Here is a 17,864-nt window from a genome sequence, read left to right as displayed (position 1 = left end):
TGCTCCCCATGCGGGCCTGGGGCAGAGACCGTTCCCTAAGGCGGTGCCCTAGAGGAGCCAGCGTTGGCTGCGGAGTCTCGGACAGTTGCATTCTACTTGTCAGTTTCGGTTTCCCCATGTCTGTCGGGCATAAGAAGAGCCTGCCTTACATGATTGTTAAGGGGATTTCCGACAGCACCTGGCAGGTGGCGAATGCTTAGTGTAAGTAGCTCTTCAGTGGTTTGTTATTGTTACATAAATAGTTGTTTTTGTTTTAACTTTCAGGCAGCCCCGAATGGACCAGCTTGGTGTTGGTGGCTTCTCGCCGTTCTTCCTGTAGACCCTCGATATCAGCTGTCAGTGTTGGCAATGAAGTCTTTGGAGGAGCGCTTGACGAAGATACAGCATATACTGACCTATTTCTCCAGAGACCAATCTAAGTAACTGTGCTTGGATCTTAAAGTTACTCTAATCTGGCTGTGTTGATGGCCAGACTATCCGCTGCCTTTGCACACCCAGTGCTGGTTTAAGAAGTGAAATGGAATGGTTTTATTCCCTTCGACCTCCTGAGTCTCGGATCTGCAAATGAATACCTGCAACTAGGATTTAGACCACTAATAACTTGCACAGTAAAACACACACCGAATGTGTGTCAAACCTCTCCATTGTGATGAAGTTGCACTATGTATCATATTCTAAAATGGACTGAATACTTTGTGTGTGTGTGTAGCGTGTGTGAGTGGTTGTGTGTGCGCGTGCGCGCGTGTGTGTGCATTCATATGTGTGGGTAGTATGTGTGCTTTTTCTCTGGCTTTAAAATTTTAAAAGAAAAAACAAAGCCATAGAGAGCAGAACTTGCTGAGGGCCATTGATTGCCCATGTTTACAACAGTAGCGATACAAGGTTTTGCAAATTGAATTTGCCTCAGATTTATCTGTCCTAATGCTTTTCTTTGCACAAGTATGTAACCTATGGTACCGAGTATCATTTTTTGTTGGAAATACTGCTCTCGCTGAACTGTCCTGACCATTGACTATGACGCAGCTTCTCGTTTATGTACATTCGTGCATCCCGGTGCTCAGCAAGCACTGGATGCAAAACCTAGAGCCAGTTTTCAGGAACAATTGCAAACCTGACATGGTACTGTGCATCTATTCATATAACACTTAAAACTGTGAAAATATGGTTTACATTTAGTTGTACATAAAGGTAAGTGGAGAACTTGGTTCAGTACCAGTTAGCTTGTACATTTTTAGGGGGCTTCCTGCATTAACTGCCCATCTATGTAATTTATAGTTTGACATGATGTGTTTGTTTAAAAAATGGCGTAGTATAAACTCACTAAGGATCTGAGGGAAGAGAAGAAGCGTAGTGTGGAGGTAAGCCCTTGGAGTTGGTGTTCTTAATTCTGGTCTTGGTGCAGATGTTAGGTATGCCTTACTCACATCATAGTTAAGTCGCCACCTGTAGCGTGGTGTGGAGAGTACTCATGCTGCCCTAGATACTTTTGTAATTATGTGTTGCAAACTTGTGACTGTCCCGATTAACTTTCTTTTATGTAAGTACTTTGTAAACGTTTCTTAAAATTTTTGCTTTTGCTTATTTAATTTTGAATAAAAGCTAAATTCATAATTTTTTTCTTCAATTTTAGATAAATCTCAAGAAAGACTATTAAATGCCTGCTAAGAAGGTAATTAGAACACATGAAGAATTTACCTATGCATTCCTCACAAGGTATCAGGAATGTATCAGGTGGCAAAAAGAGTTCCTGGTGTTGTATGCAGATAGATCTTCAGTATCTAATGGACAAGTGTATGCACAATAATATGGATTAAGTGGTTTCCATATAATTTATAGGCCTTGTTTACCATTTGATCCTAATTTTGGGAAACTTTTGACAGTTGTGCCTGCATATCTTTAGAGTGAATTTTTGGAATTTTTTCCCTCTGTGTATTCTACTTTATCAAAAAAAAAAAGAGAGGGCTGGGGATATAGCCTAGTGGCAAGAGTGCCTGCCTCGGATACACGAGGCCCTAGGTTCGATTCCCCAGCACCACATATACAGAAAACGGCCAGAAGCGGCGCTGTGGCTCAAGTGGCAGAGTGCTAGCCTTGAGCGGGAAGAAGCCAGGGACAGTGCTCAGGCCCTGAGTCCAAGGCCCAGGACTGGCCAAAAAAAAAAAAAAAAAAAAAAGAGAGAGAGAGAGACAGCAGAAGAATCCGTTTTTTTTTTGTTTTGTCTTGTTTTCTCCTTTCACCTTATAGCCTATGTCCTGTTGTGCATTCAGCATTTCAAGCCAAAGTAGCTATTTGCTATGTACTACCTACCTGTGTACAGGCCCAGTTCTTCCTGTTATGACCCAACTCATATGCTTTCAGTTAGGAGAAATCTAAACTCCATAATTGTTTCCTTTGTACTTTACTAGCAACGCTTAAGGAGTGATTGAAACAAATACACCCTCTCCTGAGCGCTATGACTGCTGTCCAGCGGTCCTGGCAGGTTGAAGTGGACGTAGGCTGACCACCGAGCATAGTGAAATAGGGACGGACCAGCTAAAGAACAAGCGAAGCCAGGCGCCAGTGGCTCCTGCCTGTCATCCTAGCTGTTCAGGAAGCTGAGATCTGAGGATGGAGCTTCAAAGCCAGTCCTGGCAGGAAAGCCCGGGAGACTCTGCTCTCTGATTAGCTGCTAAAGAAAAGTCAGAAGTGAAGCTGCAGCTCGGGTGGTAGAACGCTAGCCCTGAACACAGACACTCGGGGACAGCTCCGAGGCCCTGAGTTCAAGCTCAGGACCAGCACACATAGACACACACAAAAGCAAGAGGCGGAGATTGAGCAAGAGTCTTTGGCTTTCTTTCCTCCCTAAATTTAAAACAGGAAATCAAGTGAAATCTCATGCATTGTGAGATCAAAATCCCATAAACTAACCAATGACCCCACATGGTTGATCTTAGACACACGATAGACAGATCTCAGACGTGTAAGAAAAATGAGCAAGGTCAACTCATTAGACACTGTGTTTGAGGACACTGAGTTTGAAGATGTTGTAAACTCCCAAATGATCAGAGTCAAAAATGTCCCTCAGTCAGTCCCGGTCACCATTAGAAGCTGAATCAATGAATTAATCATAAAAATCAGGTCTGCAGTTGAGCAAGCCACAGGACTGGATGTGCCAAATAACGAGGCGCAGGATTAAGAAAGCTGAGAACATACCACTAAGTGCCAAAAAACGAAGAAAAACTGAGTCATGGATAAGAAACATTCAAATTTTTAACATCCACCAAATGGAAGTTTCTTATGTCATGCAGAAGGGAAGAAATAAGTAACACAAGTAATTTTATCTCAGCCAAGCCTAATAAAATATTCTATATGCATTCTTAGGGACCAAAATCACCCATTTTAAAGAGTTAAAGCAAGCTTATAGGTAAAATGACGGTTCTCTGGCATTGATTGGCAAAGACAGATGCCATAATGTGAATTTAAGGATACTATTTCTTCCTAAGATAATATTTAAATGCCAACACTTACACAATTTTTAACCATTTATGTATGTGTACCGATATCGGGGCTTAAACTCCTAACCTGGGCACTGTCCCGTAGCTCTTTACACTCAAGTCCGGCCCTCTACCATATAGTCTACAGTTCCACTTCCACTTAAGTCCTGCAAATGCGGCACTATTTAGGTGAGGAAACAAACACTTAAGTGGTTAAGGAATTTGTCTAGGACTTACACATCCGCTGTGATGGGGCCGACTTTGCACCTGGATGACTTTGCTCCACTTTACTGTCATATCAAGCGAAGGGTGTGGGATTGGTTTTGATATTCCAGGCTTTCTATGTCATGCGTGCACTTACAGCTGCGGAATTACAGCATGTATATTTTTTGTTGTTTGTTGGTTGGTGCTGGTACTGGGGCTTAAACTCAGGACCTGGGTGCTTTTTGTGCTCTAGCACTTTACCATTTGAGCCACAGCTCTATTTCCCACTTATTGGTGGTTCATTGGAGATGAGAGTCTCACAGGCGTTTGTGCCCAGCCTGGTTTCAAACCTCAGTCCTCAGATCTCAGCCTCCTGAGTAGTTAGGATTATGGGTGTCAGCCACCAGCTCCTGGCCAGCAGATGAGTTGTTTTGCATGTCGTGTTTCTTTTCTTTTTTTACAATGTAACTGTAAAGATGATACACAGAGGGATTACAGTTACATAAGTAAGGCAATGAGTGCATTTCTTGTTGACCATTGTTACCTCCTGCCTTGTTTTCCACTTTCCATCCCCCCCATTCCTCTTCCAACCAAGTTGTAAAGTTCTTTTCCAACATAGTGTCTTAGGAGTATCGCTGTTGCATTGGTTCACCCTTTGTCCTTTGTCTCAAAATTTTCTTATTCCCTTTCCTTCGATAAAAATAAACATATACAAGACACAGGGTACCAAAATAAAAAACAGTGTCAACAGGGGATAAGCCAAAGGAAAGAAAAAATAACTTCACACAGCACATTAAAAAAAGACCCGCTTTTTCCATATCGTGGAATTCATTTCAATTAGCATAATTTTATATGGTCATATGTACACAGCTATTGAGTTATTGTGATTCTGCTAGAACTATCCTAGATATGTACTAATTATTACAAATGAGGGAAACTATGAAGCCTATGTTTCTTTGGGTCTGGCTTACTTCACTTAATAGGGTTTTTTCCAAGGCTTTCCATTTCCTTATGAATAGGCTGGTGTCATTCTTTCTGGTAGAAGCATAGACTTCTATTGTGTATCTACACCACATTTTCTTGATGCATCCATCTACTGAGAAGCATCCGGGAGATCATCACTAGCTATCTAGCAGACAAGGGCCTCATATCTAAAATATACGTAGAGTTCAAAAAATTACACCCCCCCCAAAAAAAAATAATTCCTCACAGAAACAACCACCTCATTAACAACTGTGCTAAAGAATTAAAAAGCGATCTCTCTGGAGAGTAAATAATAGCCAATAGACACTTGAAGAAATGTTCAACATCTCTGGCCGTGAGAGAAATGTAAATAAAAACCCCACTGAGATTCCACCTCACCCCAGTTAGAATGGCCATGATGGAGGAAAACAAGTCGCATACCGGGGGGTGTGGCCAGAAGGAAGTGCTAGGACCCGGCTGGTGGGACTGAGAACTGGCTTAGCCAGCAGTGGGGAAGCTCCTCAGCAGGGGGCACGGGGCTTCCCTCTGACCCAGCCAGCCCACGCCTGGGCAGGTCCCAAACCACCACACACAAGGCCACACCAAAGCTGCCAGAGCGACTGTTCGCTGCATTTACCATAGCGTGAGTTTTGAAGCACGTACTGGAAGATGCTCAAGGCAGAGCCATGTTACTCAGGAGGCTGAGACGAAGATGGCGGTTTGAAGCCCCCTGGGGATGAGGATCCTGCGGGCACATCTCCAGAATAACCAGCACAAAGCCAAATGATGCCATTCTTTTTTGTCTTTGATGTCACGGTTGCTGATGGCTGTACCCTGGGGATTGTAGATACGTGTACTGGAACTAGGGGAGGGAAGGGGGAATCCCAAAGTGGAGAGCAAAGGATAAGAGACGAAGCAATGCAACAGCAACATTTACAAAACTATATGCTGTAAAACCGCATGACTGAGGGGGGGCGGTGAGGGGAGAAGGAGGGAGGAGGGAACAAGTTAGGTAAGAAATGTACTCACTGCATAACATATGAAACTGTAACCCCTCTGTACATCACTGGCAATAAACTAATCAATTATTAAAAACTAACAAAGCCATGCTGGAGCATAGTTCAGGCGGGTAGAGTATCAGCTGAGCAGGCAACAAAAATATTAAAGAATGTGTAGAAACGTGTAATTCAGAATCAGTACTACCATGATTCCTGGGGATATGTGTGGAAGTAAAGATTTGGAGATAGTCAAAAATGAAATTGGTAAGATCGAAGAATATATTTTTGTGTAGAAACCCTATTTTCTTCTACAAGAATCTAAAGTGAATCCATTATACAGCACCATCTGTGATTGTAATAGAACAGCCTTTATATATGTTATAGTTACGTTGAGAAATATATCTCCGGCATAAAAACTTGATGGTCTAAAACTGGAAACAGTAGGATGGTGTAAAAAAAAAAAAAAACCAAAAAACTACTGAATATGGTTATGAATTTCTCCCTGTTCAACAATAGGAAGAGAAGTGAATGTGTGAACTAACATGAGAAAGAGTGTTAGATTGTTGAAATTAGAATAGTCTTAAATTTTTTGGAATGGGGATAGTGTAGAAAATAAAGTGTAAGCACTGTGTAAGCACGGTGTCTTTACAATCAAACTATGATCAGGACCTTCAATGCTGTACAATGTTCTTACTCCAAGGCCCTCTATCTCTGAGCATATTACTTAGTTTGACTGGAGGTAGCGAAAGAATGAAATTTTAATCTTAAATCCTTTATTAGTTATTTGGGCCTCAGTTTCTTCTTTTTCCAAATGGGAACTGAAGACAATGTAGAGAAATATGCAACTGAATAATAGGTACTCAAACAAGAGACAGCCTTTATTACTAGAAATTTACAACAGTGACGCTCTTAAGATGGAGTTCTTTTAAATTATTAGACAAATGCGCACTGAGAGAGGAATGATACAAAAGCACTGAAAGTGAAGAATGTTCTATGCTGTACAACCTGAGACTTTCAAACCTCTACAATAACAAATTCTGTGCCATTACCTAATAGCACTCGACTCTCTTCAGCATTCACTGGCTAGATCAAGGACTTGTCAGGAAATGAGAAGGCCAGGCAAATTTCAATACTCATTACACAATACGTCACAACTCTTGCTAATCAGACAAGTGTGAGAATTGTGGTTGCCTTCAGAGGTTAGCTACAAATCTTTAGCCTGCATCAATTGTTGACGTATGTGTAGATGAAATAACTTTGTCTAGGTGTTGAATAAGGAGGGATGGGGAAATTGGAGACTACAGAATTCAGGTTTGCTTTTTATTTCATGTCTCAACTTTTCATCTTAGAAATCTGTACTCAGAATATATAGCAGCAGTGTCTAACATTACTGTTTTTGTCAGAATTAGGACATAAAACAATCACTTTTTACCACATGAAAGCTCTTAGGTAAGGTCAACTTTGTTTATATGAAGATATGCAACTAAAATTTTACATTATTAGGATATGTGACAGAATAATTAATTGAGATGTTTGTATTCTCATTATATACCCACTATCCAGGTTATTTCAGACTGGCATTGTGGCTCATAACTATACTTCTAAGAACCAAGGTTAAAAGTCAGCCTGTACAGACAAATCTGAGATACCCTTATGTTTAATTAACAAGCCAAAAGCCAAAATAGAGGTGTGGCCCAAGTGGTAGAAGGCCAGCTATGAATGGAAAAGCAAAGCAAGAGTTTAAGCCAAAAGAAACGCAGTAATTTGAGAACTAGTGATAGATTTCTGAGGCACAGATCTTTGAGTCTGAGAAAGTAGGCAATTGCTCAGTGGCATTTCTTGATCAGTTAGCAAGATTTTGAAGGAAAGGTAGCTTTCTGATGTAACTAAGAAGATGGAGACCCTAAGCTATAATATTCCAGATTCTTCAGCTTCCACGTTTCCAAAGAATGGAAACAACTAAGTACCAGGCTTGTCAAGAGACTTTGTGTATTGGCAAAATGGATAGTCATACACAACCAGACTTATTTTTTAAAGGCCTTTTTATGGTGCTAGGGATTGAACCTAGCCTTCACACATTCTAGGAAAGTGTTCTACTACTGAACTACACCTGTAGGCCCCAAAACTTGGGGTGTGTGTGTGTGTGGTGTGTGTGTGTGTGTGTGTGTGTGTGTGCTGGTCCTGGGGACTGAACTCAGGGCCTAGACTCTGCCCCTGAGCTTTTTTGCACAAGGCTAGTACTGAATCACCTAAGCTACAGCTCCACTTTGGCCTTTTGGGTGGAAAAGTCTTAGGGACTTTTCTGACTCGGCTGGCCTTGAACTCTGATTCTCAGATCTCAGCCTCCTCAGTAGCTAGGACTACAAGTGTGAGCCATTGGCACTCAGCTAAGACTTCTGATTTTTAAAAACCTAGAGCTCTTGTATACCTTTGTTTTAGTAGAGATGGTTTTTAAACTGCTAATAATCCTTCTGAAGTTCTTATTCTAGAATCAGAAGTGAGGGAAGGCAACATACCTTGCACGTCTAAACTAGTCAACTGAAACTCTTATGTATTATGTGACCGTGTAGGAACTAAGAGAAACAGACAAATGGCTGTGGAGAAGGGAAGTCCGTGATTAGTTCAAGAAATTCAACCCAATTCACTGAGATACGAAGAGGAAAAAGAGATCAAGGGATTTCAAAACCAAGTGACGAGGGCTGGGGATATGGCCTAGTGGCAAGAGTGCTTGCCTCGTATGCATGAGGCCCTGGGTTCAATTCCCCAGCACCACATATACAGAAAATGGCCAGAAGTGTCACTGTGGCTCAAGTGATAGAGTGCTAGCCTTGAGCAAAAAGAAGCCAGGGACAGCGCTCAGGCCCTGAGTCCAAGCCCAGGACTGGCAAAAAAAAAAACAAACAAAAACCAAGTGACAATCACAAGAGAAGAAGGAAACGCTGATTTGGGAAAGAAGAAAAAGAACATCATTGCAATCACTTATCAAAATAAAGGGACATTGAAAATAACTATCTTTAAGAAGTTATTCAAAAGAGTCGCAATTCAACCTGTCTGTTTATGAGTACAATGACTCTTGATCAGTGTTATCCTAAAAGGACATTTTTCAAAGGCAAAAATAATTCGGAATTGGTATGATACACTGCAGAACTTTCCACCCTCTGTTGGGAAATGTCAGCGAGAGAGCTGCCCGGGAGGTTCCTTTCTGTGCTTGTTTTTTCTTAGGGGACTTGGGAAGATAATGAAGAAATGCTAAGACATAAGCCCTGCCAGGAATCCTTGGACTCTTCCATTGTGTGTCTTCCCGTAGTGATTGGACAAAGGTGTTAGTTCACACTGGCCCTGAAAATAAAAGCAGCTAGCTAGAATCAAGGTATTTATATGCTCTCTCAGTTCTAGAAACTTCCCCTGTAAGCTAACAACAACAACAACAAAAAGCTACAAAAAATAGTAAAATATAAAAACAAATTAATGTTTTATAGACCTTGGGAAAAAGATTTTTCAGCAAAGTACAAAAATTTAAAGCATTCCTTTCTTTAATTTTGTAATTCTTTACTGTGGAATAGCTCAGGATGTCAGTTGTAAGTAACAGAATTGATAACCGTGCAAGGAAACGTAATTTGGATTATAAAATTCTTGCTTTAATAAAATTCCTTAAACAGTGAAAAAAAAAAAAAAAAGAATCGTATCAAGGTGTGCACGAGTCCTGGAGAGGAATTGGGGCGTGCACTTGCACAAATCTTAACTGCCGTCACTAGCGCTGTATTCACGTTCCGTATCGATTACTAGACACACAGACACTAGTCTACATTATCTGGAGACTCTGGAAAATTAAAGGTAAAATTAGACCTAGGCTCCCATACCATAGGGGGAAATAAAATGTTTTTTTTTTTAATTCTAATTTTAATGTTCTCTTTCAGGAATCTCAATCTCATGTATGGCTTCCACTTAATCTAAAAGATGGGGCTCCAGGTCGTTTCTAGCACAGAACTTTTTCCTAAGTGTCAGAACCATATTTATCTCCTGAATAGATCCGGCTGAAAGTGAACATCAATCTCTCAAACAGGTTGCCTCTCCTAATTAACCGCGTCCCCACCTCCCTAGGAATTTTGTAGTTTTGCCATTTACTAATACCATGTTTATCTGCTTCCGAAATCGTCTTACTTCTCCCCTTTTCTCACCGTCTCCTATTTTCTAGCTTGATTTAGTTACATTGGTGGCTTACACCCTGACACAGGTGTAACCTGAAAGCTAAGGAGTCTGTCAAGTGGGAGGGAGATGGATGGGTCGTTTCAAGGAAATGTATTTTTCATGTCTTCAACGTTCACGGGAGATTTTACCCAGAACTGACCTAATCAAGACTAGCCGTGAAGAAGGGAAAAGCGTTCAGGACCATTTGTCTTAAAATAGCTTTCCTCCCCCTTTTCAAAAGGGGCACATCTATCACCCCCTCCATTTCAAACCATCTCGTCCACAGACAATTCAGATGTTGGGGTTGAGAAAAAGCATGACTGTCATACCTACATTTAAATGATACTTTGTAAATCGGATGACTTACAATTCTACACTTCCTAGAGAATAGAAGCTGGTCCAAGTTGTCAGCTTAGTGACCATTAAAATTATACTTGATGATATCATAGGCCTTCTAAATCAGAAGTGGTAGTAAGGATTCAGTGGCATGGTTGTATTAAAAACGTTTTCCTTTCCCATGTACTTGTACTCAGATGTGAAATAACTTGTAAATATACTCAGGGTTTAAAGCTTTAAAATGAAAAATAAGTATAACTACTGAACCTATGTCAATGAATAAATAATATTTGTCCTTGGACACAACTAATGGGAAAAACCTCTATTAGTGGATGGTTTCTCAATACATTTTTACTTTTTATATCGGTTATCAAAATTTACAATGTATTTAAAGAGCTTTGACCAGCTCTAGGTTGATAACTTCATTGCGTGTCTTTAATCTAGAGGATTAATAGAGATTTTATACACACATTCCCGTTGTAAAGGAACATCATAAATCATAGAATTTGAAGCATAAAAATTATGAGCAAACTATCCTTGGAAGGGAAACGGATGGAACTATAAGTTAAAAGATTAAAATATACTATTCACTTTATTGAAGATATGAATATTAGTAAAAATCAAACCAATATCCTCTGTAGTCAGGTGTGCACAACTAAACACATTTTACTATCTTATTCTAAAATACTTTACGGTAAGCTGACAAGTGAGCGTTTTGCTATTATTTGAATTTCTGATCAAAATATGAAAGGAGGCACATCGTTTCTGAAAGTGACCAGTGTCAGGCCGGCGTGGCGGCACGCCAGTGCGATTCCAGCGCAGGGAGGCTGAGCCAGGAGCATCCGGAGGCCCAGATGAAGCCTGGGGGGCATCCGGAGGCCCAGATGAAGCCTGGGGGGCATCCGGAGGCCCAGATGAAGCCTGGGGAGGCTCCTGTCCAGGGCAGGACGCAGCCCAGCGGGTCAGCTCCAGCTCCAGCTTGCTGCTCTCCAGGGGCCCCACGAGGCCTGCGTGGCTGCCAGGGCTCAGAGGTCAGGGGTGAGGTGCTGTGTATCCTCAGAGGCTGCCTGCTGCCCCCCTCCTGCCCACCAGACGCCCTCCCCCCGCAGCGCAGGCCCCCCCCCCCCGCTTCGTTCCTGGCTCACCTGGGCTGCAGTAGGCATGGGTGTGATGGCAGGCACCGTGAGTGCTCCCCAAAGACCCAGGCTTGGAAAGCGGGGTCCCCCACCAGCCGGTGGTGCTACTGGAAGGTCCTGGAGCCCCGAGGCCTGGGGGGGGTCCGTTAGGCGTCCTGTCCCCCCTCTGGCACGCCCTCCTGCAGTGATGTTCTGCAGGCCCCAAGCCACAGGGGCTCGGCTGAATCCTTCTGGAATGCTCGGCCAACACAAATACTTCTTCCTTATCAGCTGAGTTAGCTCGGTTTTCTACCAGTGGCCAGCGTGTGACGCACACCTGATCGTTCCTTCCCCATGTTTTATGCCATTCACTCCGATTCTATTCTCTCCATGTAGTTTCAGTTAGCAGAAACCAAATTAAAAAGAACAAACCTCAAAAACAGACCAAGCTGCCAGAGCCGCAGTTATAATAATAGTTAAATCAGGAAAACTGTCTTATACTCTATGTATAGCGTATCTTTTGTAGTCTTCAAATGTGATTATTAGTGAGCGCACAGCAAATGCTTCCCACCCTGTAATTATTCACCTGTGCCATTGGGGGTCCGTTACTCCCTGGAAGTAAACGATGGCGGACTATTTACACTGAGCATCTGTTACCTGCTCATTATCCAGTTTCTAAATACTTGTCCGAGTGTTCTATCCATTTGTATTTGGTTAGTTTTCTTACTACTGAGCTATGAGAGGTGTTTTTTTGTTGTTCTTGCTTTTTTTTACTCAAGGCTAGCTCTCCACCACTGGAGCCACAGCTCCATTTCAAGGGTTGGTTTTTTTTTGTGTGTGTGTGATTATTTGGAGCTAAGAGCTACGTATGCTTTCCTGTCAGAGCTGGCTTCCAACCACAATCCACAGATCTCAGCCTCTTTACTAACTTGGATTAGAGGCGTGAGCCACTGGCTTCTGACTTGAGAGTTCTTTCAATATCCGAGAGATGACTCCTTTAGAAACTGTGGCTTTTTCCTTCTGGCCCATGGCTTGCCTTTTGTTTTTTGACAGTGCCTTTAAAAGAACGAAAACTTAAAATTCTGGTGACGTTCAGTTTCTCATTGTTTTGTTTCTCTCGTATCACAGAGGAAGTGAGACCAAATTCCTTTTCTTTTATCATCTATTTTTCCACACAGGGTTTTCTCTACGTACATGTAACCATACAGAGCTACACTGCACGTGACCTGCTGTAACAAGCTCATGACACTGGGGTGCTGTTGGCCTACACCTGCAATCCTAGCTACACAGGAGGCTGAGATCTGAGAGTCATGGCTGAAGGCCAGCCTGGGAAGGAAAGGCCAGGAGATTCTTATTTCAAATTAATCACAGAAAAGGCCAGAAGTAGTTCTGTGACTCAGGTGCTAGAGCCTTGAGCAAAAGAAGCTCAGGGACGGTGTGTAAACCCAGCAGAGTCCAAGCCTCGGGATCAGCAAAAATGAAACAAAAACTTTGTAACAAGATATTCTTCACTAGGAAAAAAAAAACCAAACCAACCCAAGGTGGATTTGATCTCAAAATTAATTATTAGATGGAAGCAACCAACCAATCCACTATTTATTAAGCTTTTACTATCTACATGGCGGTGACTCTATGGGACCCAGGTATTTGGACTTTTTTACAGCTGTGCATGAGGTGTTTATGGATGAGATTCACAGCTGGGCTTCGGTGTCTTTTTACCCTTCTCCCTGTGGACGGCCCTCAGGCGATTCATCCGAGGCCTAAATAAGAAAATCGGACTGCGGGAGAAACAACTTCCTCCACCTGGTTCTGCACCATCACAGATTGTACCGCACCTCTCCTCCGCCGGGGGCCAACCGAGAGCTTTGGACTACGCGGAATGTGTGCGCATGATGCATGTTTTGATGGAGTGAACTAACGTGTAAAATCCTAAAGATGAATTTGCCGTGGACCAATGGGGAATATAGCATTTCCTACCAAGCTAAAGATTTTCTGATCTACTCATTAAAACGTGTCAAGAAACATCTACACCGATTTTTCCCCCCATTGTTTATCTGGAGATGAATCAATTTCTAAGGATTTGTTTCACGTTGCTCAACTCCACCTTCTCCCGTGGAGACACACCACCGCCATCTAGTGGCCTCTGTGATCAACTGCATGCGGGAGGCTCAGAGGCTGAGCTTTCTATCTATGTTCATGTATTGTCCTGGTTGGGCGTGGGGGGGAGGGGTGGGGAGGAGGGAGGAGGATTTACCACTCAGGGCTCCTTTCTGGTTCTGTTGATCAGAAAGGTGGGGAAATTTAGTAAAAGTAAATTGCGGAACCTTGGGAAAGCTAGATTCTATTGCCATTGTTGAGGGGGTGATGGCCCCTTGCCTCGCTCCTTACGGGGCACCATGCGTGCTGACCTTAAATTGCAACGTTACGTTTTTAAAACATGTTCTTAAGAGCTATACAGCCGGGCACTGGTGGCTCATGTGTATAATCCTAGCTACTCAGGAGGCTGAGATCTGAGGGTTGTGGTTCAAAACCAGCCCAGGCAAGAGAGTTGGTAACTTATCTCCAATTAACCACCGAAGCAAGCTGGAAGCGTAGCTGTGGTTCAAGTGGTACAGTACCTCCACCGGAAAATCTCAGGGAAGGGCCCAGACTGAGTTCAAGCCTCAGGACACACACACACACACACACTCACACACACTCACACACACAGAGGAGAAGCAAAATGAAGAGGAAGAAGGAAGAGAAAGGAGGAGGAGGAGGAGGAGGAGGAGGAGGAAGAGGAGGAGGAGGAGGAAGAGAAGGAGGAGGAGGAGCAGGAGGAGGAGGAGGAGGAGGAGACATGAGAGCAAGTGACACCCCCCACTGTGCTATTAACACTACACAGGTTTTTACACAGACCAGACTTACTGGAGCTTTCTTCGTACTGAACTGGTAGAAAATTGTGGGGAAAAATACCTCAGGAAGCGTTGTCATCTGCCCCAGCCCTCATCTGTAGAAATGACTCAACCAATAAATCTCAGACTATCCCTACAAGCTTTCAGGACCCAAACTGGTAACAATCCATGACAGCCTGTGGACCAAGACCACACCACCTCCCCGCTGGAGCTTCAAGCAGCAGCACTGGGGATGCGCGTGGCGTGGCCCTCACCCGGGTGAGGCGCATCCGGCGGAGACTTCTCTTTGCTTCGCGTGTTTGAATCTGAGGGGTCGAGTGTGTTACCTTGAACTCTTCGATGGTACGCAGTCAGCTAGTCAGATGTGACAAGCTCTCCTTTCTCTCCATGGGAGCTACTGACTAGACGCCCCGCGCACAGACAGGGCTAAGGAAGACAACAAGGCACTCCCCCGGCCTCCCAGCAGGCCTGTGCGCGTGTCTCTCTGAACACTTGTGTGTTTACACGATCGAATAACGAAACCTGGTACTTCTTTTTTCCTGGTGCCGAGCACTGGACCTCGAGCCCGGCACTCGCTGCCCAAGCACTCCACCCGGGGAAACATGTCCTAGCCTCTTTGTTTCTATTTTGTTTTGGTAACTTTGCCTAACTGGACTTGAAACTCAAGATCCTCCTGTCCCGGCCTCCTCCAGTAGCAGGGAATACAGGTCTGTAGCACGGTGTGAGCGCCTCTTTCTGACAGCTTGAATTCCTGCCTCTCCTCTTCCTCCCACACCCCTTGGCTGTACAGGAATGTCGGGGCTACGCAGCTCCCTGGGACTTCCTTTCCAGGCTACTGTGAAGGCACAATTTCCTCTCTGCATGAATTCCTGCAACAGACACCTAGCCATTCAGCCCCATCTCATCCCGCATGGACACGGAGCTGGGAAGGTGGCCTAGCGGTAGAGTGCTTGCCTAGCATGCACAGAGCCCTGGGTTTGATTCCTCAGCACCACATACACAGAAAAAGCCAGAAGTGGTGCTGTGGCTCAAGAGGTAGAGTGCTAGCCTTGATCAAAAAAGGAAGCCAGGGACAGTGCTCAGGCCCTGAGTCCAAGCTCCAGGACTGGCAAAAAAAAAAAAAAAACCCAAGCTCATCCCCGTGGATACAACCAAGCAAAACCCAAAACACAGTTAAAAAAAGAATGTCCTCAGTTCTGAACACACAGGGATGTATGTCATTATTCCTGAACAATACAGCATAGCAACTACTTTCATTGCATTTACATTATACATTAAACATTTAGAGATGATTAAAAATATATCAGAGGAACTCAGGGCTGGTGGCTCACATTTATAATCCTAGTGACTCAGGAAGCTAAGATCTGAGGATCACAGTTCAAGGCCAGCCCTAGCAAAAGAGTACTCAAGACTCCGTTATTAGTTAGCCAGCAAAATCTGGGCTGGACGTGTGGCTCAAATAGAAGGACATTAGCTGCTCAAGCAAATGGGAGGCCCTGAGTTCAAAATCTGGTGTCAGCAAAACCAGAAAAGCTTATAGGAAGATGTATGTTAATGGTATACGAATAACTATACCATTTTATATGAGATGTAAGTCATATGTGTATTATACACTATATATTATATGTATGCATAATAAATGTATATTATATATGCATAGCATGTGGATATAGTACAGATATATGATGCTATTATGAAGATCTCTTCATAATAAGACTTTCTGTCATTTTTCTCCCTAGTATTTGTTAAAGTGTGAACTTGTTTGTCCCCTGTGGGCCAGTATTACTTTCCTTCATTGGCTCCATTATAGTGAAACATTCCATGTAGAGAATAATAATAATACATAATAATAGTAATATATAATTATACAAGTACTATATATAAATAAGATTTTTATATAGGTTTTTGAGAGCGTTTGTTGCACATTGTTATGTCAAACATAGGGAAAAAACCTAAATGTGCAATAGACTGTCTACTTAAATGTATTACTGAGATCCATATATGTATATACACACAACGTGCCACGCATGCGTGTGCGTGTGTGCGCGGTGTGTATGTTGCGTCTAGGACCGTGACAAACAAAGCAACATAAAATTAAACCTCAATTGTATAGCAGTCAGGCGAATGCAAATTAAGGTGAAATGACGCTCCTCTCATAGAGAAGTCACTCCAAGGGCACGTCTAGACCGCAGTCGCCTCCGTGTGTGGAAAGGCCCCCCACGCGGGTCCCCGGGACACGCGACAGAAGCCCCCGCCGCCGGCCTGGCTGTCAACGCCCAGAGCAGGCACGCGTTCTTCCTGTCCGCCTGCTTTCTGAGGCAGCGTTTCCCCCCTTTCGATTTGTTCTCAACTTTTAATGTTCTCCGAGTTCCTGTGTCATGTAACTTTCTAAATGTCCATCAGTCATAGAACAGCCGTTACAAATGAACAGATTCCATGGACTCTGTTTTTTTCTCATTTTCATTTGCTCTCACATAACATTGTCTTCTGATGATTAATGCTGGCTCTTTCCTGGCAGCTGCTGTCCTGTTCTCTTCACTTCCCATTTGGGAGTCATTATTTTTGTTTCCTGAGACAGAGTCTTTCTTGCTTTGTATCCCAGCCTAGCCTTGAACTCACAGTCCTCCTGTTTTGTCCCGAGTGCTAAGGTATAAACCCATGCTACTCCATTGGGCTCCACTTGTTGGTTTTGGTCTTTATTTCTCATGATGATTTTCCTCCAATGTGTGATGGCCTCTGGCTGTTTATTAATATTTAAGCAAAAGACCCAACCACGAGCGTGGGTGGTCTGCCTTCTCCCTGAAGACCTTCAGTGCGGCTATCATGTTCTCCAATGCTTTGGAATTTGCCGGACATGGACGCATGGGAAGAGTGTGTGAAGGGGGTTAGATTCCCACCCTTTGGCGTGTCAATCTCCCAGTCCTCATCTCAGGCGTTCTATCCCTGAGATCAGGCAGATGGAGCCTGCCTGACTTGTCTGATGATGGTAGCCAGTTGAGTACACCCAGCCCCCTTGTCTCATTTCCCCTTCACAGAATACAGTGCCAGAAAGTTCTCTGACTGCGGGTAACCTTCAGAGCGAGAGGGAACGTCTTCCATCTGTTTTCCTTAAAACAGGCTGCTGGCCATGAAGGCCTCTGTTCTGTGCACCTGTTCTTGTTCTGTGGCCTGTGGGAATTTGGGGGGAGACAGATTCACTAACGTCTAAGTCTTTTGGCCACCAGATGGTACTGTCGTCTATGGCTTTTTGGGGCTGTGGGCTCTAAGATAAAAGATCCCATTTGTTACAGCTTCACAGGGGAAGGAACTTGGTCAATCCAAGCTCCGCACAGTTCAAACACTGCCCTCATCTGAACAAGATGCGTGTTCTCAGATATGGCCAGCAGCTTCTTTCTTAGGAACTTGTTTTCACATGAGTGTAGAAGGAGACTTTGATCATCTCTTTAGGGTCTGAACCATGAATAAATATTTCTGCCAATATATGCATGCATTTTTGTATGAAAAGTAGTGGTTTTTTTTTTTTTAAAAAAACAACACCCTGTCATTAAGGAGAGTTGTCATTATTCTAAAATTATAGACTATACTTACACAAACCTAGATGGTATAGCCTACTACTCATGTAAGCTATAACACACATGCACACACACACACACCCCACAGCTTATTGTCCCTAGGAACAAGATGAACAAAGAA

At 43.3% G+C, this 17,864-nt stretch overlaps 1 protein-coding gene across 1 annotated transcript in view; it reads left to right on the top strand.

Moving 5' to 3' along the window:
- The window catches only part of Lonrf1 (LON peptidase N-terminal domain and ring finger 1), a 32,973-nt gene extending 31,349 nt beyond the window's left edge, over positions 1-1,624 (top strand). Inside the window, exon 12 of the mRNA XM_048330703.1 lies at positions 265-1,624. Within this exon, the coding sequence (XP_048186660.1) occupies positions 265-423 (159 nt within the window). The 3' untranslated portion in view covers positions 424-1,624. The remainder of the gene's footprint in view (positions 1-264) is intronic.
- The last annotated feature ends 16,240 nt before the right edge of the window (positions 1,625-17,864 follow it).

The sequence above is a fragment of the Perognathus longimembris genome, chromosome 21 (genome assembly GCF_023159225.1).
Source record: "Perognathus longimembris pacificus isolate PPM17 chromosome 21, ASM2315922v1, whole genome shotgun sequence".
In the NCBI taxonomy this organism is placed as follows: domain Eukaryota; kingdom Metazoa; phylum Chordata; class Mammalia; order Rodentia; family Heteromyidae; genus Perognathus; species Perognathus longimembris.
The sequence above is the reverse complement of the archived record's forward strand: the minus strand, read 5'-3'. Positions and strand labels throughout refer to the sequence as shown.